Source organism: Leptodactylus fuscus, chromosome 2 (genome assembly GCF_031893055.1).
Source record: "Leptodactylus fuscus isolate aLepFus1 chromosome 2, aLepFus1.hap2, whole genome shotgun sequence".
Taxonomy (NCBI): domain Eukaryota; kingdom Metazoa; phylum Chordata; class Amphibia; order Anura; family Leptodactylidae; genus Leptodactylus; species Leptodactylus fuscus.
This window is the reverse complement of record NC_134266.1, coordinates 47,264,360-47,291,211: the sequence shown is the minus strand read 5'-3', so window position 1 is coordinate 47,291,211 and position 26,852 is coordinate 47,264,360. Positions and strand designations below refer to the sequence as shown.

The window sequence follows — 26,852 nt, the reverse complement described above, 5'->3', positions numbered from 1 at the left end:
TATCCCTGCCTGTACAGCTATCCCTGTCTCTTAGTCACAAAGTTCACATTCTCATATGACCCGGATTTGAAATCCACTATTCGTCTAAAATGGAGGTCACCTGATTTCGGCAGCCAATGACTTTTTCCAATTTTTTTCAATGCCCCCGGTGTCGTAGTTCCTGTCCCACCTCCCCTGCGCTGTTATTGGTGCAAAAAAGGCGCCAGGGAAGGTGGGAGGGGAATCGAATTTTGGCGCACTTTACCACGCGGTGTTCGATTCGATTCGAACATGGCGAACACCCTGATATCCGATCGAACATGTGTTCGATAGAACACTGTTCGCTCATCTCTACTTATTACTTTTTCGCAATGTAAAAACAGGCCAAGGCAATCTGGGGCAACCCAATACCGCGCAGTAGAATTGAGGCTATAATCTACTTTATTATGATATATCTGTGCAATACAACATGTGACGTGTTTTCCTACAGGTGAATGAAAATGAAAAAGATGGGAAGTTCGTCAGATCTTGAAGAAACGGACCACACCGACCATAATGAGGACACAAATATTTCTGCCGATGAATCTCACAGCGATGACAACAATCTACATGTCCATGACGCCTACCAACACTTCAAATTAAAGCACACCAAGTATACAATATTCAGTTCACCTAAAGCAAAAGGGCGACGTTTTGGCAAAGCTGATACAGAAAGGGAAATGGCTCCTATGGACTCTGTGTATCAGGTAGAAAGCAAGGTCATGTCTCCGACGGTTAAATTTCACGTCCAATTAGAAAAAGGAAAACCGTGTAACCAGCTGACCAGGTATGTGTGTGTGTGTGTGTGTGTGTGTGTGTGCGTTTTTCTCTTTTACTTACTTATTTCATATTGTTCATACATTTTCAGCATTCACGTATATATTCCCAGTCCCAAAGACGTTTACAGTCTTATTTTATTGCTGTATATGAAGTGGCCAACATTTTATATCAATGATTGTTTTACTGACTGAGATATTCATATGCTTCTAATCAATTGAGGCAGTTTTGTAAAACTGACAACAGGAAGTGCAGCTATATCGGTTGTCAGTTCTGAATTGGATTTTTAGAGCCCAATGTTAAAGAGAAGCTCCCGATATATACTCCTGGCAGAGGCCTGCGGTGTGTCCCACTACAAAGACATTCAGCCATCACCCATAGCGTTCCTTTTCTAATCCATATATGCAAGTTTTCTGTTGCAAATGAATGTTACTCGGTTGCATATTTGGTGCACGGCCCTTTCTTATGCCAAAGACAGGCTACATTGTTCCTTCTGTACCCCGCTCGCCACTTTTTACTAGAGCGGGTGGAGCAAGTTGAAGACCAATGCAAGCCAAATCGGGGACACCTCAGCTCAACAAATTTTAGAAGAGTGCATGCATCAAAACCAAAAGTCAGTCTAAGAGGTAATGTCAGAGCCAAAATGAGAAGACAAGGTCAATATTAGAGCAGTCCAGTACAAATCAGGGTATAGGATCCTCAATAAAAGACAACCAAATAGCAGACACCTGGATGAGCAGGAACAGGGTTTAAATAATTGTATCAGCACAGGAGAGCCCTGAAAACTTCAAGAAGCTTCACAGGATGGCACTTAACTCTAAAGGAACAGCAGCTAAATTGAGATTCCTGACAAATTTGGATACATCTTCCTCCAGCAGAGACCTGGATTATAAAACTATAAAAACAAATTCAAAATATTAATGAAAACTTAATTGAGAACCCTGACATTTTTTGATTTTTATTATACATTCTTTTTAAGACTTTTGTATAGATATGCCCTACAAATGATACTATCTACTACAGTGTAACTTTTTCATAGAAAAACCATACACTTTCTCTAAAGCATGTGGATAACAATCCGGAGTATATTAATAGTTTCCTTATCTCTACCTCGCAGGCAGAGTTCCTCTGTGGAGTCTACCAACAGCTGTAGGGACAGGACATTTAAGCTGTATGACCGCACAAGGATCTTTGATGCTGTAGCCTATGGAGACTGTGAGGAACTAGATGATCTACTGGTTTATTTGCTACGGACTCAGAAGCGCCTCACTAACAACGAGTTTAAAGGTGAACCCCGACAGTCTTCATACTTCTAATCTTAGAATTTCCAGGTATTATTGTCAGAGACTTCAACCAATTTTGTCAGGACATGAAAACAATATACTATCTATAGAACCCAAACGACCCCCAACTGAGGGCAGGCAATGTAGGAGCAAAAATTTGACAAGAGGAATTTCTTCATTACAAAAATTTGGTTTTCTCCTGACGATAAGCAGTGTTTGGTAGACACTGACCTACTGTTACTTTTGGCTGTACATGTTATTGTTTGTATAATGAAAAGTTCTACAATTTTCCATTATATTTTCTGTATTAATTCCTCACAGTTTTCTAGATTTCTGCTTGCTGTCATTCTTTGTTTACTTCCAGTGGATATAATTCAGTCCATAGTCATGTGATATGCAGTCCATGGTCATGTGATGTACAGTCCATGGTCTTGTGATAGACACACAGGTGCACAGCTCGTTACCAGGTCTGATTACTGTGCTGTGACTGTAACAAGCTTTGCACCTGTGTGTTCATCACATGACCATGGGCTGTATATCACATGACCATGGACTGTATATCACATGACCATGGACTGATTTTTACCCACTGAAAGTAAACAATGATTGTACTTACTGTATATGTAGGTCCATCCTAGTTTGTACTTTCTGCTCCGTGGACCCAATGGTAGGTTCACGTATTAGAAATCAAAACAGAAAACTTGATTTTAAAATCATATTGGTATATAAATTGGGGGGGGGGGGGGACGACACCTATCAACCCATCTACGCCACTTTTTTAGCACAGGTGGGTGATAATGGGGGGCATTTTGAGCACAAGGCCCTTACTTACGCCAAGGATGCGCCACATCCTCTGTTCTGCTCCTTGCTTGACATTTTTTTCCATATGTGAGAATGGCATCCATGTTGTAAAGATGGAGTTTACCGTTTGCAAACCTGGACAATTTAAACCTTGCCCATAAAAGTTATGTTTTCTGGTCAACCAGTATCACTGATATCATTCCTACAAAGTAATTTGAATCATGTGGCAAATAGTAAAAAGAACATTTTAAAGTCATTTTTGTATTTCTTATTTTATAGAACCAGAAACTGGGAAAACCTGCTTGCTAAAAGCAATGTTGAATCTAAGCTATGGCAAAAACAACACCATCCCATTATTGTTGGAAATTGCAGCAAAGACTGACAACCTGAAAGAATTTATTAATTCAGCATATACAGATACATATTACAGAGGTACAGTCATCTCATATAAGTGTTATTCTGAGTTTATGTGCGTTATGCTTCATGTTGATAAGCTCATATGGATTGTGAATGATCTGCTTTGTCAAAATCTAAAATGTTTTTTTTTTTCGGTGCATCAGGTCACTTCTATTAACTCTAAAATATGCTTTTATTTCTATACACTATAGACCTTAGACACCATAACAGCGTATTTTTCCAGTGAAAGTCAGGGTCAGCCATGCATATTCCCTGCAGTGACTACTACTGGGGAAATGTAGTATTACATGGTGGCCATTCAGTGTAGTCCAGTGGCTGATCCTTCTTATTGATAGCACACTTATACAGAGAAGAATAAAACTATAGATCAGTGTACCTATAACATGCTGCCTACAGATGGCGCAGCACTTTTACCATGACGGACTCTCTTTTATTAGTGTAAGAAGACGGGGTTCTGGTTTGGTTCTAACCCCAGATCAGCACCAGACCCCAGTTGCTCTGCCTTCTGCCTGCTCTCCAAATTTTACCACTAGCTACCCGTACTATCGGGGCTTGTTTTACTATAATTTGCCAGTCCCCAATGCATAGGTGACTACTTGTAAACAGAAGAGACAAAGAAGGAGATGAGTGCCCTCGAGGCTGGGGCTGATTCCCATCATGTTAACCATCCAAAAATCCCCTGAGGAAGTACAAAATGAATCCCTATTGAACCCCTACAGTGGCTACAATTCAGTGCCATTGAAATAAAACAGATGTGATGTTGCTTCCTGAGAAGAAGAAAGCAACCATGTTTTCAAAGTCCTGCACAACTAGGACTATGGTTGACCATGGCAAATGTTTGCCTTGGGGCCCAGCCATTCCTAGTCATGCCACTGGTGGGGGGTCTAACAACCAGCACCCTTGCCAATGAGCTGTTTAAAGCATTTGATTGCCACTTTTGCTTCACAAACCTGTGACATCACATTCCTGATTTACATGGCCTGTCAAGAGCTCAGTCCTATTGAGATTACTGGGATTTGCTACAATACCAAGCACAAGCTCTATACAATGCACTGGGTTGTCAGGAGGAATTGGAAGAGAGCGCTATTGCCTGGTCAGCCAACACTTACTGTTTCATTGCATCTGACCTGACGGGACCTGCTCTAGTTTTTTGCACTTGAGAAAGGGCCAGTGTAAGGCCCGAAACGCGTCGTGCTATATGCTGTATTTTTAACTACCCAATAAACCCTATGTGATTGGACCCTGGTTTACCATCTTCTTAAACATACCAGTGTGCACGGTTCTCCCTCAACGGACCTTTGGTCCCCTTTTCCTCTTCAGTGTTTCATTGCACTAGATTTGTTACTTGTAGATTTAGTTTGTCCATGTGTTTCCATCAGGTCAGACTGCTCTGCACATCGCCATTGAAAGAAGAAATATGAATCTCGTGGAGCTTCTGGTTCAGCATGGAGCAGACGTCCACGCAAGGGCAGATGGTGAATTCTTCAGGAAGGCCCGAGGAAGAGCTGGCTTCTATTTTGGTAAGAGCCCATGTCCTGTAGTACCGTCCTACCAGAAAGAACCCTGAACTTACCTTTAGGCATACATGGAAAAGAAAATCTCATCCTTGATACACCAAAACAAAGCATCTACAAAGATAGTCGCCATTTACCAGTAGAACATAGTTTTATATCATACTAAAGGTAATCTCCACTTTGTATAATCCCTACTTTTTACAATGGTCCCATGATGATACTTGCAGTCTTTGCATCTTCACATGAGTTTATTGTCTCATGGTAAAATACAACATGCACATCTGTCAGAAATATGAACACGGCTCCTGTATTTCTCCTGTGGATTTGGGTTTCGCATGTCACTTTTAATGGGACTACAGAGGCCAGTGATTGGCTGCACTGGTTATGTGTGTGCACGTTACAGCAGTAAACAAAGATCAATGGGTAGCTGGTGAAGGGATTGGCAAAAGGGAATGCTGAAAAACTGGGGGAAAAGTGGATTAAGCAAGCAGCACAGTTTAAAGTGGACTGGAGAGGGGCTGGAGCTTACGTGAAAAAATGTTAAAATTCTGGAAAATCCATTTTGAGAAGTTTAATAACATTTTTCCTACAGGAGCAATTAACCCCTTCACATGATTTTTTTTTTTCTTTCAGTTTAGCATACACGTTTTGGTACAGAAAAAATTAGCTAAAATATGTTGCTCAACATTTCTAGACTTACGTTGTTAAAACGGATGTCAAAAGTGCATACTACGTTATAATCCTTCGTATTTAACAGACAGAATAGTATGCTTTTTCTGTTCATTAAATAGAACATATCAAGATGAATATTGATTCCTCATCTCTCCTGGGCATCCAGCAGTCCCCTAGCGTCTACTTCTGGCCTCTTCCAGCCCCTGGATGACATCATGCACTCCCAGCTCAGGGGGTGAGGGCGTGGTGTGTGCTGAGGGCACATGGGGCACCATGATGTCACAACGCTGGGTCTAATTTATTCATCTTCTTCCTTCACCCTCTCTCTCCATAGTCTTCTATAAACTGCAGCCAGTCTTCAATGAAGACAAATGGGGCAGTGAATTGAGCAGTTTAGCAGGTAGGAGAGAAACTGATAAGAGAAGATAAAAGCATTTTTTCTTAGAAAAAGAAATGGGAAAATGTAGTTACTCTTTATGGTCCAAACTCACCTGTGTCAAAAAGGGGTTAAAGAACAATGTTTTTAATTTCTGATTCTTTCAGGCAAGATAGAGTAGATCTAATCCTTATTATGTATTTAGACAATGTGCTAATTGTTCACTATCATCATGTGCCCACCTTTTCGCATTATTTGCCCTCAAGGTTGTTCTCCATCCCTATTAATGTTCCACACCAGTGTACTTTAACAATTATAAACAGTTTTTCATAAATGAATATTACAGCTTAATATGAAACTTTGTAATATATGTTATTACATAAATATGTTATAGTCTAAACTTTTCAGGCAGAGTTAACTTCTACATATTAGTCTATGCAGAGAGGAGGGGGATAGAAAAGACACTCCAATAATTGCAGCTGTTACACTCTGTTATTCCTTGCTTTTGTAACACTGCTAGGTTGTAGATACGAGGCTCCTAGCGCACAGAATGAGGCAATAAATCAATTAAACAGCTGGCAGGAGAATCTCACTCCACTTCTCCCTGCTAGAAAGAGTTGTTTGAGGCTTGAGATGGATATAATGTAAAAAAGCAGTGAGAACAACGTAATAAGAGGAGAAGGAAACCACTGTCCTTAATATGATATATTAAAAAAGTTGCTTATATTTAAGACACACTTTAAGACAAAAAAACAGACAAATTCATAGTCAATATTGTGAATAATGTCTTGACAAAAAATAATAAGTAGATTTTAGTGTAGTTGAGACTGTGACTTTTTGTTCCCATGTGTATGCCCAGGTAATCCCCATTTTTAACGTTCCTTTCTTGTTATTATTAGGGGAGCTGCCTTTGTCTCTGGCAGCCTGCACCAATCAAATAGAAATCGTCCAATACCTCCTGCAGAACCAGTACTCTCCAGCCAATATCGCTGCCAGAGATACTTTTGGAAATACAGTGCTTCACGCCTTGATTGACATTGCGGACAATACGATAGAAAATACAAAGTTTGTTACCAAAATGTATGAAGAGATTTTGGTGTTGGGAGCGCACATTAAACCATCCTTGAGACTAGAAGATATTTCAAATAAAAAAGGCTTAACTCCTCTGACCTTAGCAGCCAAAACAGGGAAAATTGGGGTAAGTAGCAAAACATGAAACGGTATGAAATGAAAGATATTATGTAAAAAATATACTATTGGGACTTATTCATTTGTCATTGACCTTCACCCATGTGTTGCCAGTGTTTTTGATAGACAACACACAGACCTATAGATTTCTATATGACTATTTACACCAACTTTTTTTCATTCATTGTAGTTCTATAGGAAATAACTATCAGAAGCATGTCCTATGTACCAAAAGCATATACCTAAACTTTTAGGTAAACATTTTTTGGCAATATTTTTGTTATTTATAAATATTATAATATTCCTTATTAATGAATTTTGGCTCCTTTCTGTGAAATCCTGTGCTGAAATTCATTTTCTATCTGTTTCTCTATTGCCAGCAGAAATCTTTATACCACTTCTCACTCTAGTATAGATGAATACGCTCTTGTATAATGCAGGAAAGCTGAGGCTGGTGGGGATGTTATTTCAATCAGATATATATTGGGCATCATAGAACAGTTAGTAGTTCTGGTGTCATATGGAGGATTTCATATTATACCAGACAACACCTGTATCATTTCAGGAGCTATCGTCACTATCAGAACCACTAAGTTTTATAATACCTGACATAGCAGTTTGAAGAGACCCCCCCCAGTTAAAAGAGCTGAACTGATGTTTTTTCGCTACTTTGCTTCTATTGTTTTGAATAAAAGGCAATCAAAGCAATAGACATTCCCCAAATTGGTATAACTAAAAAGTACATCTGCCCCACAAAAAAAAGACACCCTATGCAGCCCCATACACAAAAATATAAAAAAGTTACAGGTGTCAGAAAATGGCAAAATTACAGATTGTATTTAAGGGGTTAAAACGTAGATAAAACTATATAAATTTGGTGTCACTGGAATTGGACTGACCCATAGAATACTAGAGATATGTAATTTAGGCTGAAAAGGGAACGCTGTAAAAATGAAACCCATAAGAAAGTCGCACAAACGCAGTTTTTCTCCAATTCCACCCCATTTTGAATTGTTTTCTATCTTCCCTGTACATTGTACGGAAAAATAAATTTTGCCATTACAAGTACAATTTCTCCTGCAAACATTAAGTCCTCATATGGCTCTGTTAAAGGAAAAATGGAAAAATAAAATAAAAAAAAAGTTAAAAACGAAAATTGAAAAATGCCTGTGACGGGAAGGGTTTAATATAATATAATACAAAATGTATTAATGATGCAAATGCTGCAAGAAAATCAAAAGTTAAGGAACGCTTTAATATAAAATCTTGAAGATATTAACATCTGCTGAAGTGGATTAAACGCAACATATCAGTTCTCATTCACACAATGTTTTATGTACTTTCAGGTTTTTGCCTATATCCTCAGAAGAGAAATGAAGAACCCAGAGTGTAGACATCTTTCTAGAAAGTTCACCGAATGGGCATATGGGCCAGTGCATTCTTCTCTATATGATCTTTCTGGTGTAGACACAACTGAAAATAACTCTGTGCTAGAGATTATCGCTTACAGCAGCGAGACACCGGTGAGTAGTTTTGGGAGTACTGTGGGTTTTTTTGCTTTGCACTTTCTGCCTCTCTTATAGCTAGTTCACACAGAGTTTTTTGTCAGCGGATTTTGATGCAAAATCCGCCTCAAAATCCGCTGCCAAAGACGGCTCTCATCGCCTTCAATCGTGGAATCCGCGGCGCGTGACTCCTTCCCAATTAGGCCCATTCATTTGGGCTTAATTCGGAACAGAATGCCGCGACGGGATGCCGGTGCACTGCACGTGGTATGTTCACATGCAATCCATTTTCCGCTGTGTGAACATACCCTAATTCCTCTCTCTTGCTTTTTTACAGTTACTCATCATTTCTATCTATATTGGTGCACATTTACTATTTTATCTATGCCACTTTTGTGTACCTTGTATTAACGAAGCAAATTTTTTTGGGGTAGAGCAGGGATATTCAAGACTGGCATACAAAGCAGTTATCTTAGTAAAACTTCCCCTTTGAATGTAGTAGCCATACACATGCTCCACCCCATTCAAAGGCCTCCTTAGGTCGGGGCCGCATGTTGTGAAAACTCCACGTTTTACAGTACCTGGAACATGGTTGGGATTCTGGCTAATCCCATTCACTCATTGCAGAAAAAAAAAAATTGCAGAGGAAATGCTGCAATTTCAAAATCGCTCACGTTTTTGTAAATCACAGCATGTCAATTCTACGTACGACAATGCTGACGTTTTTCCGTATAGGTATAATAGGGACTTTTCTGCAAAAAACGCTGCAGAAAAAATAGTGATGCTTTTCCAACACGGTCTTTTCTACAGCGTTTTTTGGCTGCGGCTCGCTAGGTGGGGCCTTAGACTCAGTGAGGAGGACCAGAGTGTTCTAATGGTTGGTGGGTGTCCTATCCTGTTGTCTTGTTCTGAGAACCTGTTTTACAGTACATTAATATAGAATTCTGAGTCAGTAGCAGGTGAGCAGCCACAAAGGACATCTTTTGGTCTGGATAACCCAGCACGTCCATGTAATCCATGATTTACTGAGGTGGTGCTGTTGCTGGATTTTGACACTTCATACTGAGGTTCACCATAAAGTATAGCTGATTTGGTGGCATCAGAGCAGGCAAATATTACCAGCACTTACTGGTGACAACAAAAACAAATTCTTTTAACCCATTATCACAAGAAGAAAATGTAAGTACATGCACTATTTTTTGATACTTTCACTCAGCTATGTCACTGAACACTCCCAAACACATGCACACTCGGCTGAGGGAAATACCACTGCCAGACACTGAGAAGGGTGAAGAAAACTGCTGCCAGAGCTGTCTGATATTCTCCCTGAGATCAAAAGGATCAGCAGATGAAATCCAATTGATGTCGGGAGAGTCAGGAGGCCACCATTTATACTAGATGGCCAGTCGGTTCTGCTGACATTATACATATTTGAGCTGCTTTGGTGCACTTTTACCTAATCTTGGTCACTTCCACTACTAGACTAACTAGAACACAATCACATATGGGATGTTTCTTGTTTTTTTGGTTCATTTCAGTTATATATGTGATAGAGATAATATCAGTGGTATAACTAGGAATGGCGGTGCCCTGTGGCGAACTTTTGACATGACCCTCCCCCCTTCCTGACCAACAAAGATGACCGACCCCCCCCCCCCCCCCGCATTCCTGCGCACTCTATTATGCCCCATAGTGGCCCCTGCACACAGTATTATCCCCCATAGTGGCCCCTGCACACTTTATTATCCCCCATACTGGCCCCTGCACACAGTATTATGCCTCATAATGAACACTCATGAACAATTATTATACTCTGGGGTCTTTTCAGAGGCCGAAGGGGGATACAAACATAAAAAAGGCTGTCACTTACCTAGTGTTTGTGGGGCCCGCGGCATCACTTACCAATCCCGGCCCCTGCCAGCATCGGTAAGTAACTCCAGCCGGTAACGGCCTATTAAGAAAAAAAAAAACGTAGCGGCTGTTGCCGGGCCCCTAATGTCCCGGGCCCTGTGGCAGCTGGATAAAATCCATATTGAAGCAGAGACTTATGTTGAGGCTCCTAGGTCCCAGTGCAAAAACTGTAATGGGACACCTAAATACAATGCACTATTTTGGTATATTTTATATGGTGGATAGGCCCTCTCAGGTTCTGGGGCCTAGTATGGACTGCTACCTCTACACCCCTTCTAGCTACACCCTAGAGTGAAGAACTAGGTGATGGGAGAAAGAAGCCATGTTTCTATCACTCTGTACAAGCCCTTTAATAGAAAGCCTGATATCATTGTTGATAGCAACCAATCACTTTACAGCTTTTATCTCTTGAATGGCATTGGTAAAATGAAAGCTGCTCTGTGATTGGTTACCATTAGATTGTTTGACAAACAAGGCAATGGCATAGAGTGTCCATAATAATCTTCCTATGAAGTATGTATGTATGTATGTATGTATGTATTTCTATATGGTAAGTACCTTGTAGGCTGGATAGTAGGGTAATGACCTCAACTGTGCATCCATGTTTTACAGAACCGCCATGACATGCTGCTAGTAGAGCCTCTCAACAAATTATTACAGGACAAGTGGGATCGGTTTGTCAAGCGTATCTTCTATCTGAACTTCTTGACATATGTGATATATATCATTATCTTCACCCTAGCTGCCTACTACAGACCAGTTTTAGGCAATGTAAGTTCACTTTTTTTTTTAAATGAAAGAAATTTTTTGAGAGAAGTCCTCAGTAGTTGATACCTTTTTTTAATGGAAAGGGAAGGGTTTGTAACACTCAGGAAGGCCAGGGCTGGTATCACGGTAATATATCCGATGTGGCCGGATTTCAGGGGGTCCCTGGGTCCCAAATGTGCACAAAATCTCCTTTTTGATGTCCCCGATTACCCGCCCCCACATGATATCTGACAATGACAACAGACAACCAGGCTTCGGGGGTAATCGTTGCTCTTTTTACTAGCAGGACAAAGTAATACAAATGTACATATGGGAGAATTTTTCACATACAATACAGCAATCTTTGTAGGCAGTGTCCAATTAAGCAGGTGATGGAGCTTGGAGCAGGAATGTTTTGGATAGTTTAATTAATAGTTGCTTGAGTAGTAAACTTGTATATATTTGTAAAGATGGCCTGTATCCAGGGGGTTGGTCCTCAACAACTGGGTACACGTATGTAGAATAGCAAATACAATTTTTCTTAGCAGCGGGAGATTCTCGATTTCTGCTAGACTAGCTATGGGCTTCTTAAATATAGATTTGTCCCAAAGACTTACTTGGATAGAGAGATACGTGTAGACGTCCCAGATGTATGGATAAAACAAGTCCATCAACTTCAGTGCTTATAAGATTGGAGCTTCAGAGGAAAACACTCTCTGAGAAGGACCTTGAGGACAGAGGAGAAGACATCTCTGCTTGTGTACCCTGATAGTGGGCAGCCATTATCCGTCCTCCATGTGCTCTTTCATTTCATATCCACTGGCTAACACGGTACAAGGACATTTTTTTTTTTTTTTAAGTAAACTAATAATGACTATGGGATCAATGTAAATTATCATCTTAAAGTCAACATGTCTGATCCATCTGAGAGCAGAACATGATAGATTTAGTGAAGCTGAGCTCTGTGATATATAGGTGTATATAATAGAGGGGGAGAAGCTGATCTCTGTGATTTACTGTATACGTTTATATGATAGAGGGGAGAAGCTGAGCTCTGTAGCATATAGGTTTATGTGATTTCTGGGTAAATAGCGGAGTGAATTCAGACACTCTGAGCTTATCCTTTTTAGGGTCCATTCACATGGAGGAAAATGGTGAGGAATTTGGTGTGGAATGTCAGCACTGAACATAAATCCTCCCATTGACTTTAATGGGTTCCTTTTTCTGCTAGCTGAAATTCCACACCAAATTCCTCAGCATTTTCCTCCGTATGAATGGACCCTATAAGGGTAAGCTCACACGGCAAATCTTGCATCAGGACCCGCTATGCAAACTCTGCAGCGAAAAACTTCTTGCCATTGACAAGTCCTCATTACCCCGCCTATACACATGGGAAGAACATGCAAATCCGCCTTCCATGATGTAATTAGGAAGACAGTTGCTACCTCATTGTTGCAAACCAATAGAGGGCGCTCACTGGAATGTGCAAGCCTGTCTTAAGACAGGATTCCAGTGAAATAACCCAATAATGGCTGCTCCCTTTAGCCTCATGCCCGACCTTCCAAGAGGCCTTTGTTTAGCAATGACGCTGGGATTATTACCAGGTTATAGTCTCTCAATCGAGGACAGCTGTTTCGATCTGGTTGGATCTCATCAGCCCGATGTAGAGAGGACTATAACCTGGTAGAGGTGAGAGGCTTAGACAGGGTTCAGGGGATATTGTCACTCCTTAGGGAGAGACCACCATATAGGTGTGTGGAGACTTGTTAAGCCTTTAGCACTCCACTTTGCAAGAAACTATGGGAAGAATATGCAAATCCGCCTTCCATGATGTAATTAGGAAGACAGTTGCTGCCTCATTGTTGCAAACCAATAGAGGGTGCTCACTGGAATGTGCAAGCCTGTCTTAAGACAGGATTCCAGTGAAATAACCCAATAATGGCTGCTCCCTTTAGCCTCATGCCCGACCTTCCAAGAGGCCTTTGTTTAGCAATGACGCTGGGATTATTACCAGGTTATAGTCTCTCAATCAAGGACAGCTGTTTCGATCTGGTTGGATCTCATCAGCCCGATGTAGAGAGGACTATAACCTGGTAGAGGTGAGAGGCTTAGACAGGGTTCGGGGGATATTGTCACTCCTTAGGGAGAGACCACCATATAGGTGTGTGGAGACTTGTTAAGCCTTTAGCACTCCACTTTGCAAGGAACTATGGGAAGAATATGCAAATCCGCCTTCCATGATGTAATTAGGAAGACAGTTGCTGCCTCATTGTTGCAAACCAATAGAGGGCGCTCACTGGAATGTGCAAGCCTGTCTTAAGACAGGATTCCACAAAGGCCTCAAACAAAGGCCTCTTGGAAGGTCGGGCATGAGGCTAAAGGGAGCAGCCATTATTGGGTTATTTCACTGGAATCCTGTCTTAAGACAGGCTTGCACATTCCAGTGAGCGCCCTCTATTGGTTTGCAACAATGAGGCAGCAACTGTCTTCCTAATTACATCATGGAAGGCGGATTTGCATATTCTTCCCATAGTTCCTTGCAAAGTGGAGTGCTAAAGGCTTAACAAGTCTCCACACACCTATATGGTGGTCTCTCCCTAAGGAGTGACAATATCCCGCCTATACACAGTGATAGACAGCTCGCTCTCTCTACCAATGTATATACACCGTAAGTTGTTATTCAGCCTGTGTGGTTGGGATAATCGGGACTCTTATACTTAAGCTCTGACCTCAATAAAGATATATTATGAAAATCATGAGCACAGAATAAATAAAAAAAAGATCAAGGTCAAGATTCAGTTAATATCTACATAAAGTGTTGAGATGAGCATTTACATTTTTACATTGTATTTGTTAGCCCCCATTCCCAGCAGACGATAAACTTCGTGCAACTGGAGAGATTATCACTGTGATCGGAGGAATTTATTTCTTTTTTCGAGGGGTAAGCCAATGCCTTACATCATTTGTTACTTATTGATTTATATGTATTGATTGATGGACTGATCGATTCAATAAGCGATTATAGGCGATCGATTATTAATAATAACAATAATAAATAATAATACATTTTATTTATATAGCGCCAACATATTCCGCAGCGCTGAACAATTTGTAGGGTTCAGATACAGACAGATACATAACAAAGAATGTCATTTCACCCAATGGGACTGAGGGCCCTGCTCGCAAGAGCTTACAATCTATGAGGTAGAGGGGGGTGACACAAGAGGTAGCAGGGGCGGCATTGCTTATACAGAGGGCAGACAATGTTGTAATAGAGGTGACTGTCATTACACAAACATAAAACTTTATGAGCCGTCACTAGTCGTGTCCTTTAAAGAGGACCTTTCACCATATCTGGGCACAGGCAGTGTTATATACTGCCAGAAAGCTGACAGTGCGCTGAATTCAGCGCACTGTCGGCTTTCCCGATCTGTGCCCGGTGTAAAGCGCTATCGGTCCCGGTACCGTAGCGCTTTACAGTCAGAAGGGCGTTTCTGACCATTAGCCAGGAACGTCCTTCTGCCTCGCGGCGCCTATCGCGCTGTGCTGTGGAGCCGGGAGGAACGCCCCCTCCCTCTCCTGATAATACTCGTCTACGGACAAGCTGTGTGAGCAGAGGGAGGGGGCGTTCCTCCCCGCTCCACAGCACAGCGCGATAGGCGCCGCGAGGCAGAAGGACGTCTCTGGCTAATGGTCAGAAACGCCCTTCTGACCATAGAAGAGCTACGGTACCGGGCCGTAAGCTCTTCACACCGGGCACAGATCGGGAAAGCCGACAGTGCGCTGAATTCAGCGCACTGTCAGCTTTCCAGCGGTATATAACACTGCCTGTGCCCAGATATGGTGAAAGGTCCTCTTTAACATGTGGATGGAGCTTGGACATATAGAGTTAGCCTGAAATGGCATCATATCATTGGGGTTATGTGGGAGCGGGGACAGAGGAGGGATAAATTTGGGGATTCTAATTATAGTATGCAAGGGTTTACATTAGGAATTGTGATAGGCCTGTCTGAAAAGATGCATCTTTAGATCTAAAATATTTCATATTCTTTACAGATTAGGTTAACTAACTATATATTCTTTGGTTCCTTTAGATCCAGTACTTCATGCAGAGACATCTGTCATTAAAGACAGTGCTTGTTGACAGCTACAGTGAAGTTTTATTGTAAGTCCCAACCTTCAGCTATTTCTTTCACTTTGCAGCCAAATGTAAGTAAAGCACACTAAAATTCTTACGGAGGAGTTGTGTATATATAAATGTAGGTGTAGACAAGGAGAGCAGAGGGTCCCTGTGCTAGAAAAGTCTGAGCCCCCTTGCTATATCCAACAGAAGATTTGTGTAGAGTAAGTACAGTATGGTGGCTGCAGAAGTCACCAAGCAGCACTTTCCTCTCCGCATGTTTCATGTGGAAACCGAGCAGAAACCACATGGACCCCATTATAGTCTATGGGGTCTTCAGGTTTCCTGAAGGTAATCGCATTTAATGCATTCCCAAGTGGACTCCGCCAAACAGAAACCCGAATGCAGATGTGAACTGTGCCTTAGTGATGGCATATGGAGTAACACCTAAAAGGCAATAATACATTTTTAGCCCTGATCACTGGTGCTCTGGAGTGAGAAAATTTATGACACACAGTCTTCTGCTGTCAGAAAGGAGAAAATTAACCTTTTACGGCTATAATAGCAGTTGGCCAACAGCATATAGTCAAGGAAGGACTCTGTGGGGGAGACTGTGGTACAAAAAGGGGAATGATTTCTAGGCAGGGTGCACCGGGAGGAACCTAGCATTAAGGCCCCAGCACATGCTCGATTAGGCTTTCGATGTGGGGCAGAGTTTGCAGAGGAATAAACTCAAATGACACTCGGCGTGACGTCCAAATGTCTTCTGAGTGCATTCTGTTATGTATTCACATCTATGGGGCTTTGGATCTATTCTATTGTGATGACATGGATGATTATAGAGCAGGTCCTATCCTGATCTGTGTAAAGGGAACAGAATGAATCGGAAGCCCCCATAGACATGAATGTATAAGTGAATGCACTCAGATGTAACTCAGTGTCAACTGAATGCATTCCATTGCAAACTCGGCCCTACATCAGAGGCACACTCAGTTGTGTACATGAGTTCTAAGTGCCCAGTTTACCTGCAGCACCACCATAGAAGAAATTATGTATTACACAGTCCCCAATATAATCATCACTCTAGCCAAAATATAAGGATTTTGTAGAGAGGACCTCATTCTGTTAATATACAGTAAATAGGTTATATGAAAATGGGATTTTTTACAGGTTTATTTACAGTATTGGAAGAAATTTGTATAAAAAACAAAAAAACTTTGCAAGTCTTCAGTAGGTGATACCTTTTTTAATGGCTAACTCATAATGATGACAGAATATGACGTTTCGAAGCTTCCTCTGAGCTTCTTCTTCAGATATAACAAAAAAACACTCTGTAGAGGCTGCATATTTATGACTGGGCACAGGGCTAGAATTACAGGAGGGATGGGGGAAGAGGCTTATTACTATATACTTATAACAACAAACAATCAATTGCCAGATCCCTGGTTCCTATCTTAATGGCTGTCTTAATGATTTGTATAAAAAGACATAAACCCAAGTGAGATGTTCATCCCATTCACAACATCATCAATGACATGAAAATCTTGATCTTAAAAGGGAACTTTAAATCAAGGAAACCGACTGATTTATGAGTACAAGGCCATGACCCTATACCAGACGCTGGACAATGGGATGAACATCTCACTTGGGTTTATGTCTTTTTATACAAATCATTAAGACAGCCATTAAGATAAGAACCAGGGATCTGGCAATTGATTGTTTGTTGTTATAAGTATATAGTAATAAGCCTCTTCCCCCCTCCCTCCTGTAATTCTAGCCCTGTGTCCAGTCATAAATATGCAGCCTCTACAGAGTGTTTTTAAGTTATATCTGAAGAAGAAGCTCAGAGGAAGCTTCGAAACGTCATATTCTGTCATCATTATGAGTTAGCCATTAAAAAAGGTATCACCTACTGAAGACTTGCAAAGTTTTTTTGTTTTTTATATTTTATAACCACTGGCTAACACGGTACCAAAACAAACATTTTCCTTTTAAGAAATTTGTAGTGAGGAACAAAGACATATGGAAATTGATGTTGCTGGAGACATGCTGAAACCTTTCTAACACTTGTGTCTTGGCGCCTTAGGTATATTAGGAAGAGGTTGAGAGATCTGGGAAGTGGAAACTCCAAGACCCAAGGTCCTCAGTCAGTTAACCATTTTGTAATCTGGCCCTGATAATATTTATTTTTCCTTCCTTTCTTCTAGCTTTTGTCAGTCAATTTTCGTCTTGATGTCCACTTTCTTGTACTTTCTTGGGAGACATGAATATGTGGGGTTTATGGTCGTCTGCTTAGCAATGAGCTGGGTCAATGTACTGTACTTCACAAGAGGCTTCCAGCAAATGGGAATTTATGCTGTGATGATTGAGAAGGTTGGTCACCGTCCTCTTCTTGTTCGTTCTGTCCATAAGGTTACACTTACCTATATAGATTCACTAAATGTCAACACAATTGAGTCTATACAGATTGTCACTTCCTTTTTTACATTGTTTTTTCTTAGATTATGAACACTCATTACACTTCTATGACCTAATAACAATGAACTAGTGACTGCAATTGCAGAGGTGAGAGTCTAAAAGAGCTGCAGGAAAGTGAGTGCGGTTTTTAAAGAGTCCCAGAATTTGCAGCATAGATAGAGGTGGCAGATTCACATCCAGAGATCAGGGTCCTTATGCAGCAGAAGAAAGACATCTTAGGAGATGGTGAGGTGGGGACAGCAAAAGGTTCCCAGCTGCCATTATACTCCTCATACATTCTGTGCAAAAGAAGAGGGAGACTCCCACTCCACAGGTCAGACGGCTGAAGACTGAGAACCTACTACTGAATTCCAGAGTACTGCTAGTGTTTGTTGAACTGTATAAGTATGTTGAACTTTATCAAAATCCATTAATTCAACACAACGTTGAGGATCGTTCTTGCATCTCACCCTGCACCCGTTCCCCATGTGCCTTATGATTTACAACGTTCTGCAGAATATATATGATGGTGACTTGAAATTATTACTAATAAAATACATAGTCATGGGGAATGAACAGATGACATAGCTTTACATGTAAACAATTTTTTCCGTTTTGCAGATGATTCTACGGGATATGCTTCGTTTCATGCTTGTCTACATTCTGTTCCTCATTGGCTTTGCCACAGGTATGAAACACAATTGATTCTTGTTTCCTAAGAAGTCATCCATATAATCTCCATGTTACTTTTCCATAAATTATCCTAGAGATTTTATGGAATTATAGCATGTTCCTAATCCATATGAGATTCATTTACACAGATTATTATATAAAGCGTAACTCCAGTTCCTCCAGTTATAAATAATGTTTCATAAATGAATAGTACAGGTGAACATAAGAAGCTTTGTAATATATCTTATTAAGGAGCTCTGTATCCTTCACCGCATATTAAGCTCTTCTTCTCCTTATTTTCAATCTAAGTGCTTGATTACATTATATTTGTCTATATGTTCAGCCTCAAACCAGTGGCGTAACTACCGCCATAGCAGCAGAGGCAGCTGCCACAGGGCCCGGGACATTAGGGGCCCAGTGACGGCTGCTACCGCTGCTATCATTATACTCGGGGGTCTTTTCGGACCCCTGAGTATAATGATTGGCGGACCGGGAGAGGTAAGGGAACGTAAAAAAACACTGTTACCTCTCCACGATCCTGCCAGGCCCCCTTCCTGACGTCCTTTCTGACGTCTCTAACGTCAAATGAACCCCGTCCCGGGTCATGTGACGTACATCGTCATTGAAGAAGGACGACAGCAGAGGCCGACAGCGTAGGAGCTGGGGGGCAGGTAAGAAACAGTTTTTTTATGTTTTTATTCCCCCGGGTATCCGATTATTATACTCTGGGGTCCATCTGAACGAGCCCTAAGTCTACATTTTAGGATAATTGTGCCTCAAAAATTACACATAGAGAGCAATTAAGAATTTAGTAGGTGCCTGTTGTAAAGTTCTGTACACATCCTTTTCTGGCAGTGGAATAGTATAAATATGCAAGAAATTATATACAGTATATAGGAGGATGTTGAAGTCATGAGACCTGATTGCACAGTTGAATTGTTTTCAAAGGAGCCAGTAGATGGCAGTAATGAATTCTCTTCAATACACAGTCAGAAAAGATGTGTACAGAGTCCTATATTTTACTATTTTATTTCCACTAATATATTGAAAGACATTTGTTATATTATTAGTCTTAAACAGGATTATAATAACCAGACTATAGATATAAATCTAGCAAATCATCATAACAAAATAGCTATAGGCAGGAGTGTAGCTATATGGGGTGCAGAGGCAGCAATCGCTACCAGGCCCTGGAGCCTAAGGGGGCTGAAAGGCCTATCTATAAAATAAAAAGATGCCAGGATTATAGGTAACTCATGATAAGTAGTGGCCTCATTACAAATTTTGCTTTGAGCCCCAATGGGTTAGAGTTACACCATATGGAGAGGATTTATTTTGCCTACTCATATAGCATCATCATATTCCGCAGCGCTTTAGAGAACTTCTGTCATATGATTTCCGATTTCTGTTGCCTGATGCTGATAGAAGGTCAGAATGTGGCACAAGCAGCATCATTGAACCTGTCAAGTGTGAATAGTTCCGACTGGAGATGGAGTAATGGTGTTTGGTGGAAGGTTTTCATGATACACTAGATGGGTGTCTCTAATAAAGTGGCCATTCTGCGTATATTTCATTATTTTAGAGTAATGTCCTCTTTGCATATTGTCTGACAGCCTTGGTAACCCTTATTGAAGATGGAGACGGCAGGAACGAAAACAGCACTTGTTCCTACAAACGTTGCTGTAAAGCTGACTCGGCATCATACAATAGTTTATATTACACGTCTCAAGAACTCTTCAAGTTTGCCATTGGAATGGGAGATCTGGAGTTCACCGAGAATTACAAGTACAAGACTGTATTCATCTTTCTACTCATTACATATGTCATACTCACCTATATCCTCCTGCTGAACATGCTCATAGCGCTGATGGGGGAGACGGTGAACAAGATCGCTCAGGAGAGCAAAAGCATCTGGAAGTTACAGGTAATTGATCTACATTTGTCTAAATGAGCAATTTGGTGTTTTGTTTATTCAGATCTATTCAGCCATTCCAAAGATACAAGCCCTTTTAGTGTTGATGCAAATTAGGGTGCACTAGTCAAGTGGGCGGTAACATACTCTATTGTAACATACAACTTATATACACAGACACTGACATGCTGAGGGAGAAGTGTGTGGCTTCTCTTTAGCTTCCCCACCCATCGCCCCAACTTGACCTGACAGACAGATTTCTTCCTATTTGCGTATATCCCTAATCCTGCTCAAGTTTCTGGTTTCATACCTCATTACAAAGGCATTAATTGAATTCTGTAAGATATATGTATACCTTGTGTCTGAGATAGGAAGATTGCATCATGAGACTAAGACCTTACGCACTCGACCGTGTGCAGTGTACGGGTCATCCGTGGTTTTCACTAACCCATACATTGAAATGCATGGACCAAGCCACAAATACCAACATGTATAGGACCTGCTCCATATTTTTCTCTTCAATATGGCCTCAACACACAGCCTGCAAAAACTATGGCTGTGTGTATGGGCCCATAGAAATCAATGTATCTGTACTTTGATCCGTAATTTCAGATAAAACTATGGTTGTGTGCATGAGTCCTAAGGAATACTTTAATACTATATCCTTTATTAAAAAAGAACCTGTCATGCAGATTTGGGACACTAAACAACCAGTAAATCCATATGGACCAATGGTTTAATTTCCCAAACATCCCTATACTAATACTGTCCAAAGTAAAAGTGTTTGGTGACATGGTTTAACACAATTCAGCAAAATATTTATTAGTCTTAAGTAGGGTTGAGCCGATCTTGACTTTTCAGGATCGATTTTAAAATCCGATTTCCGATCATTTTTCACTGGAACCCGATCTCGATCCCAATTCCGATCCCAATGCAAGTCAATGGGATTTTTTTATTAATCGGAGATCGGATTTTAAAAGCAATCCTACCCCCTGGTGCCCACTTACCTCCAGAGATGGCTGGTCCTGTGCCCCGTGTCTTCATTCTTCGTCCCGCTGCTGCTCCACGCTGCTCTTCTCTCTTCGCTGCCCCCTCCCTGCCAGGTTAGGAGAGTGTGGGCGGGTTAGGAGAGTGTGGACGGGTACTGGGAGGGGAGACATCACGTCTCCCCGCCCTGTACCCGCCCACACTAAGACACAAGCCCCGCCTACCTAGCACTTTAAACACTAACCTGGGAGGCGGGGCAACGAGGCAAGAAGAAGGAGGGCACTGGAGCAGCCATCTCTAGAGATAAGTAGCTGCTAGAGATGTTTAGTTTAGCCTTCCATGCGAACGAATGAAGGCAGCCGGCGTGCAGGGGGTTAAGGCTGTGTGTCGGCTGCTTCCATTCATTCCTATGGAACTGCAGCAAAGCCTTCACACTGAATATACATCGTATACTCAGTGTGAAGGATAAGCAATGCATTGTGGGAAAAATCACCGATCTCGATCCCACATAAAAAGATCGTGTTTGGAATTCCGATGGCGATCGTGAAATTTTCTCGATCGCCGATCGGAATCCGATCTTTTCCGAACACGATCACTCAGCCCTAGTCTTAAGCCAAGGCTCTAACTCCGTCAATACCCACCTTTCAGTTTACCTCCCCCTTTTTCCCCCCACAGTATTTTGCCTCTCAGTACACTCTACAGTTTAGAATGCCCCCTCAATGACGTCTACACAGTATAATGCCCTCTCAGTGGCCCCAACTAGTTTAATGACCCCCTCAGTGTCCTCCACACAATATAATGTCTCTAAGGGCCCTACACAGTATAATGACCCCTCAATGGTCTGCAAAAGCATGAAGTGGCCTTTAGTGTATGCGGAAGAGAAGTGAGGCAGAAAGACCCCCGTGCCCTACTGCACTATTCAGCTATATCATCAGATACGATACAATTGATAATGAAGATGGGGAACATTTGGGGCACTAGGCAAAAGATCATGGGGTTATGTCCTAGATCTTTTGTCCTAGTGACGCCCCAGGGACTGCAATAGGTATATTGTGGACACTAAAACACTATAAGGAAGGAAGCGTTGGTGAGTGTCCCCAATGTACAAGACTGGTTCCCTATAAAGGGTCAAAAGAATATATGTATCAATTGCAATACAAACCAATGCGTTGTACGAACAAACATATGATACGTGGCCTTAAAAACAACTGGTTTCTTTTACAGAGAGCAATTACTATTATTGACATAGAAAAAAGTTTTGTGACCTACTTCACAAATAGATACCGCTCTGGAAAATCTGTCCTGGTGGGACTGACACCTGATGGAAAGGAGGATTACAGATGTTGCTTCAGGTAATAGTATAATCCCTAGATCACCAATAGAGGGCATACAAACATGTACAGGTAGTCCTCAGGTTACGACGGTCTCGGGTTACGACGTTTCGTGGTTACAACTAGAGATGAGAGCTCCCTTGTAACAGAAAACTGCCAGCACTCCCGACTAGCAAGGACTAGCCTGCGGCAAATCAATGCGGGTTCTGCAGCACGCTCGTCCTTGCTCATTGGAAGAGAGCTGGCAGCTTGCTGTTACAAGTGAGCTTACTTTTTCTCATAGGTCTTCTGAGCCGCTGCACACTAAATCACGTAGATCCGTTCCTACGCGGCGTCGGTGTGGTAGGTTTCCGACTTACGTCGAAATTCAGTTTACAACGCCGCGCAAGAATGGATCAACGTCGTAAATCAAGGACTACCTGTAATCCCTTATTCTAGGTTGGTGGTGGCTGCATTACCAGTTATATCTGAACTGATCTTAATATTCTTCTGATACAGTAATTTAACCCTCAGGTCTCAGAACATCTCATCATTTACACTCATGTTTTTGACATATTATAGATCCCATAAGAGGTTAACCTGTTTTCTATATAGATGATGTGTCACCTGACCATGACAGCAGTGTTGGCTATACTTATGTCACCTCTGCCAACCTCCATTGGCCACTGAGGATAGTTGATGTGTCATAAACACTTACAACACGGCAACAATATTCCTGGAATATCTGGGAACTAAGCATTTTCTTTAAATAAACAAAACGTGACCAACATCCTGACGCTGTTCAGCATCAGCAATGTGATATGGGACCCACAGGCCCCCTGGAGAGCTGAAGAGAAAGTGAAGGCGGTCATGGGCAGGAGCAGGGATTGTTAAGTAAATAGATAACTCCTGCAGGTAACAGCCCATGTTAAAAAAAAAAAAAGCAGGGGCCCCTATACATTGCATTGTACAGTAATTAGATATTACAATATAATTATTGTATATGGTCTCTAAGCATTTCCCTGATATTGCAGCTTATCATACTTTCTGGAATATCATATCCTGTATATTTCATGTTATATACATTTATATTACATTGTAATAGATATTGCTGTGTCATTATTATATATGATCATTAAGCATGGCCTGTTTGTTACTTGCAGGGTCGATGAGGTTAACTGGACCAGATGGAACACAAACTTAGGGATAATCAATGAAGATCCGGGAAATTCTGGACTCACGAAAAATAATCTAAACAATGCTTCAATCCGAATAGGCAGAGGTAGGAGTGTGATGTCCGGTCACAGCCTGTATACTGTGCCATGTAATAATTAGAGTCTGGATCATTAACATTACGTTCTACCTAATGGAATGCAGCACTGGAAGTGTATGTTCTCTATTACCAAGCCATTGTTATCTGCACTTCATCATGTGCGCAGTCAGTGTCTTAGCTGTGTTTTTCATAGCTAGCACACTGTCCCTTCATGTTCGCATGCATGTCACCTAAGGCCAAGTTATATTAGACTCTAACAATGCAATGGGTTGTTGAGGATTAGCACAACATGGCTGCATTCCTCCTGACACAGTGCCATACCCTGCTCATGGGTTGTATGGGTATTGTAGCTCAGCTCCATTGAAGTGAATTGGACGTAGCTGCAATACCGCAATCAACCCATGGATAGGTGTGGCACTGTTTTTTTAATTCATGCCGTGTTTTACTAATCCTTAACAACTACTCTAACCACTTTCTATACTGAACTCATCTTGGGAACTACATTAGTCCATTAACTTACAATTCCACATTGCAGAAACACAGCTTTTTTGTTGCAGATTTTGCTGCGGTTTTTTGAGCCAATGCCAGGAGTGGATTGAGCAGAAGGTAGATGTATAAGAACTTCCTATATATTTCCCATTCCTTTTGTAGCCATACTTGGCTTTGACTCAAAGAAGTTCAGCAAAATCTGTAACAAGAAAAGCTGCATTTCTACAACGTGGGGCCTCAGCCTTCCAGCTTCCAGTGGCTCCTTCTGACTTCTGGATTTGCCATATCTACAGGGGTTATTCTGGATTTGCTATATCTACAGGGGTTATTCTGGATTTGTTATATCTACACGGATTATTCTGGATTTACTATATCTACACGGGTTATTCTGGATTTGCTATATTTACATGGGTTATCTCATGATTTTTCCACCTTCTTAATTTTTTGCAGATTTTTTAGTGAGATTTTGGGGCGTTTGAAACCAATTACTAGATTTCCATAGAGTTATAGCCTCTACTTACAATGATTTTAACTTACTTTGGTTGTAACTTACTTACATAATTTTGTAACTTGAGGAACCACAGTAGTAAATAGTATGTTTTTGGCCAACAGTTCAGCCAACAGCTATTGTGATTGTATGGCCAGTTTTGTTTTTCTGTGGCTGCTGTATTACAGCTCCATATATCTTGGAGCTAGTATAGATCTAAAATATGGATGTATGTATGGGGCCTAATGTGTCGTAGGCTATGTTAAAGGGATTGTCCAATATTATACTATTGACGATCATCTTTCCTAGCACAGCTCCTTACACTGTGTAGTGGCTTGGAAAGGTACTACAAACTCAGTCCCCTTGACTTGAGCTAAATTTGCAACAACTTCCCAAGCTGCTATAAAGCATACAAAGCTGTGCTAGTTTTCACTCACTGCAGTATTTGCATATAGTCATCGGCGGATGTACCAGGAAATGCACCCAAACCGCTGTGACATTGATGACCCATTTTAAGGATGTGTCATCAAAAGTATACTCATGGACAACACCTTTAAAATTTGCTTTCTACCCTTCCATTCGGCATGCCATCAAGATTTCTGTCACTTTTGTTGGCACAGATAGTGTGCAAGAATATTCATGGTATTAAAATTATGGAAACCAGAAGGACCCCATTATAACAATTGGAGGTTGTTGCGATGGGACTGTGTATCGGGTGTTTCTGAAGGCTTGCACCAAATATACTCCGAATTTCTCCTGTGCTGCTCTCCCTTGTGGACCAATTTGTGAGTCAGTAGGGTCCATTGAGCACCATTTAGACCCATCATATGAAGAATCCAGCAAAGTATTATGGTTTCCTTTATAAGTTAAAGTCATAGTATAGTTGTGAATATGGCTCACAATTTCTACCATGAACCTTATGATTTTCATTTTGGATTACATAATGTCTTATAATATGGACTTCCCTACTATCACCATGAGGGTCCATTCAGACAGAGATTTTTGGCGAGGATTTCGGCGCTGAAAAAAAAGCTTCCTTCAGGCGGGTTCCGCCTGCAAAAATCAACACAGTCAATGGGAGGCGGAAAATCCACGTGGAGCTGGCAAAAGCCGTGTGGAAAAAACGCTAGCAGTTTTTTCAAGGTCCATACACTGCAGATTTTGCTGCAGTTTTTTGAGCCAAAGCCAGGAGTGGATAGAAGGTAGAAGTGTAAGAACATCCTATATATTGCTTTGGCTCAAAAAAAACATAGCAAAATCTGCAACAAAAAAGCCGCATTTCCGGAACGATGGACCTCAGCCTTAATGATGATTTTTTCATTATTCTATTTTAAGGGAAAACATGGAAGACCCTGGTACCTCATATCAGAGAATTCAGCATCAAAGGAAAAAGAGTCAAAGAGCCAGAGGAGACTGGTGCCCCACTGCAACCTATATCTGAGGGTATATCGGAACATGAACCCTCCGAGGACGGGACAACTAAGCCAACGTAAACTGAACAAACCAGTGTCATAGCATCCAGTCTGATGTATCATATGGTTTCATTACACCAAGTCACAGTGTTATTACAACATAGATAATATAATTATGGCTCTCATCTTATGTCCTGATGTGACCAAGGTATATTTCCTCTGTGTTGACAGAACACGTCTGTTGAAAATAATCTACGTATCATTGTCTTTGCCCCACTGAAATAAAGTCACCTTGGTAATAGATTAGAAACCGTATCAATATGAAAAACAGATTTTAGATCTCAGAATCTCTTCCTTGTATTCTGTAGAGTCTGGTTGTCCAGGGTGTCTGTTTGCATGACCACCATTACTATATATATAGTAGTAAGTACTGAATGGACTACAGGCAGCTCTACTTGTTATATAGTACAATAGATTGATGTTCTGACATTGAAGTGCTACATAGTAGACTGCGATTCTACCAC

At 41.2% G+C, this 26,852-nt stretch overlaps 1 protein-coding gene across 1 annotated transcript; it reads left to right on the top strand.

Moving 5' to 3' along the window:
• Nucleotides 1-473: 473 nt before the first annotated feature.
• Nucleotides 474-26,484, top strand: TRPV1 (transient receptor potential cation channel subfamily V member 1). The gene is made up of 15 exons (XM_075262624.1): nt 474-805; nt 1,913-2,082; nt 3,159-3,311; nt 4,676-4,816; nt 6,758-7,056; nt 8,393-8,569; nt 11,075-11,233; nt 14,067-14,150; nt 15,304-15,374; nt 17,537-17,702; nt 18,408-18,474; nt 20,072-20,382; nt 22,582-22,709; nt 23,831-23,949; nt 26,252-26,484. The coding sequence occupies exons 1-15, from the start codon at nt 474-476 to the stop codon at nt 26,407-26,409; spliced, it is 2,535 nt and encodes an 844-aa protein (XP_075118725.1). The 3' UTR covers nt 26,410-26,484.
• Nucleotides 26,485-26,852: the final 368 nt, after the last annotated feature.

Excerpts from the sequence above, each read along its gene's own strand:
- TRPV1 (XM_075262624.1), top strand. The coding sequence starts at position 474 with ATGAAAATGAAAAAGATGGGAAGTTCGTCAGATCTTGAAGAAACGGAC. Across the intron at positions 3,312-4,675 it reads TACAGATACATATTACAGAG|GTCAGACTGCTCTGCACATC; the intron begins GTACAGTCATCT and ends TGTTTCCATCAG. Across the intron at positions 22,710-23,830 it reads GATTACAGATGTTGCTTCAG|GGTCGATGAGGTTAACTGGA; the intron begins GTAATAGTATAA and ends TGTTACTTGCAG.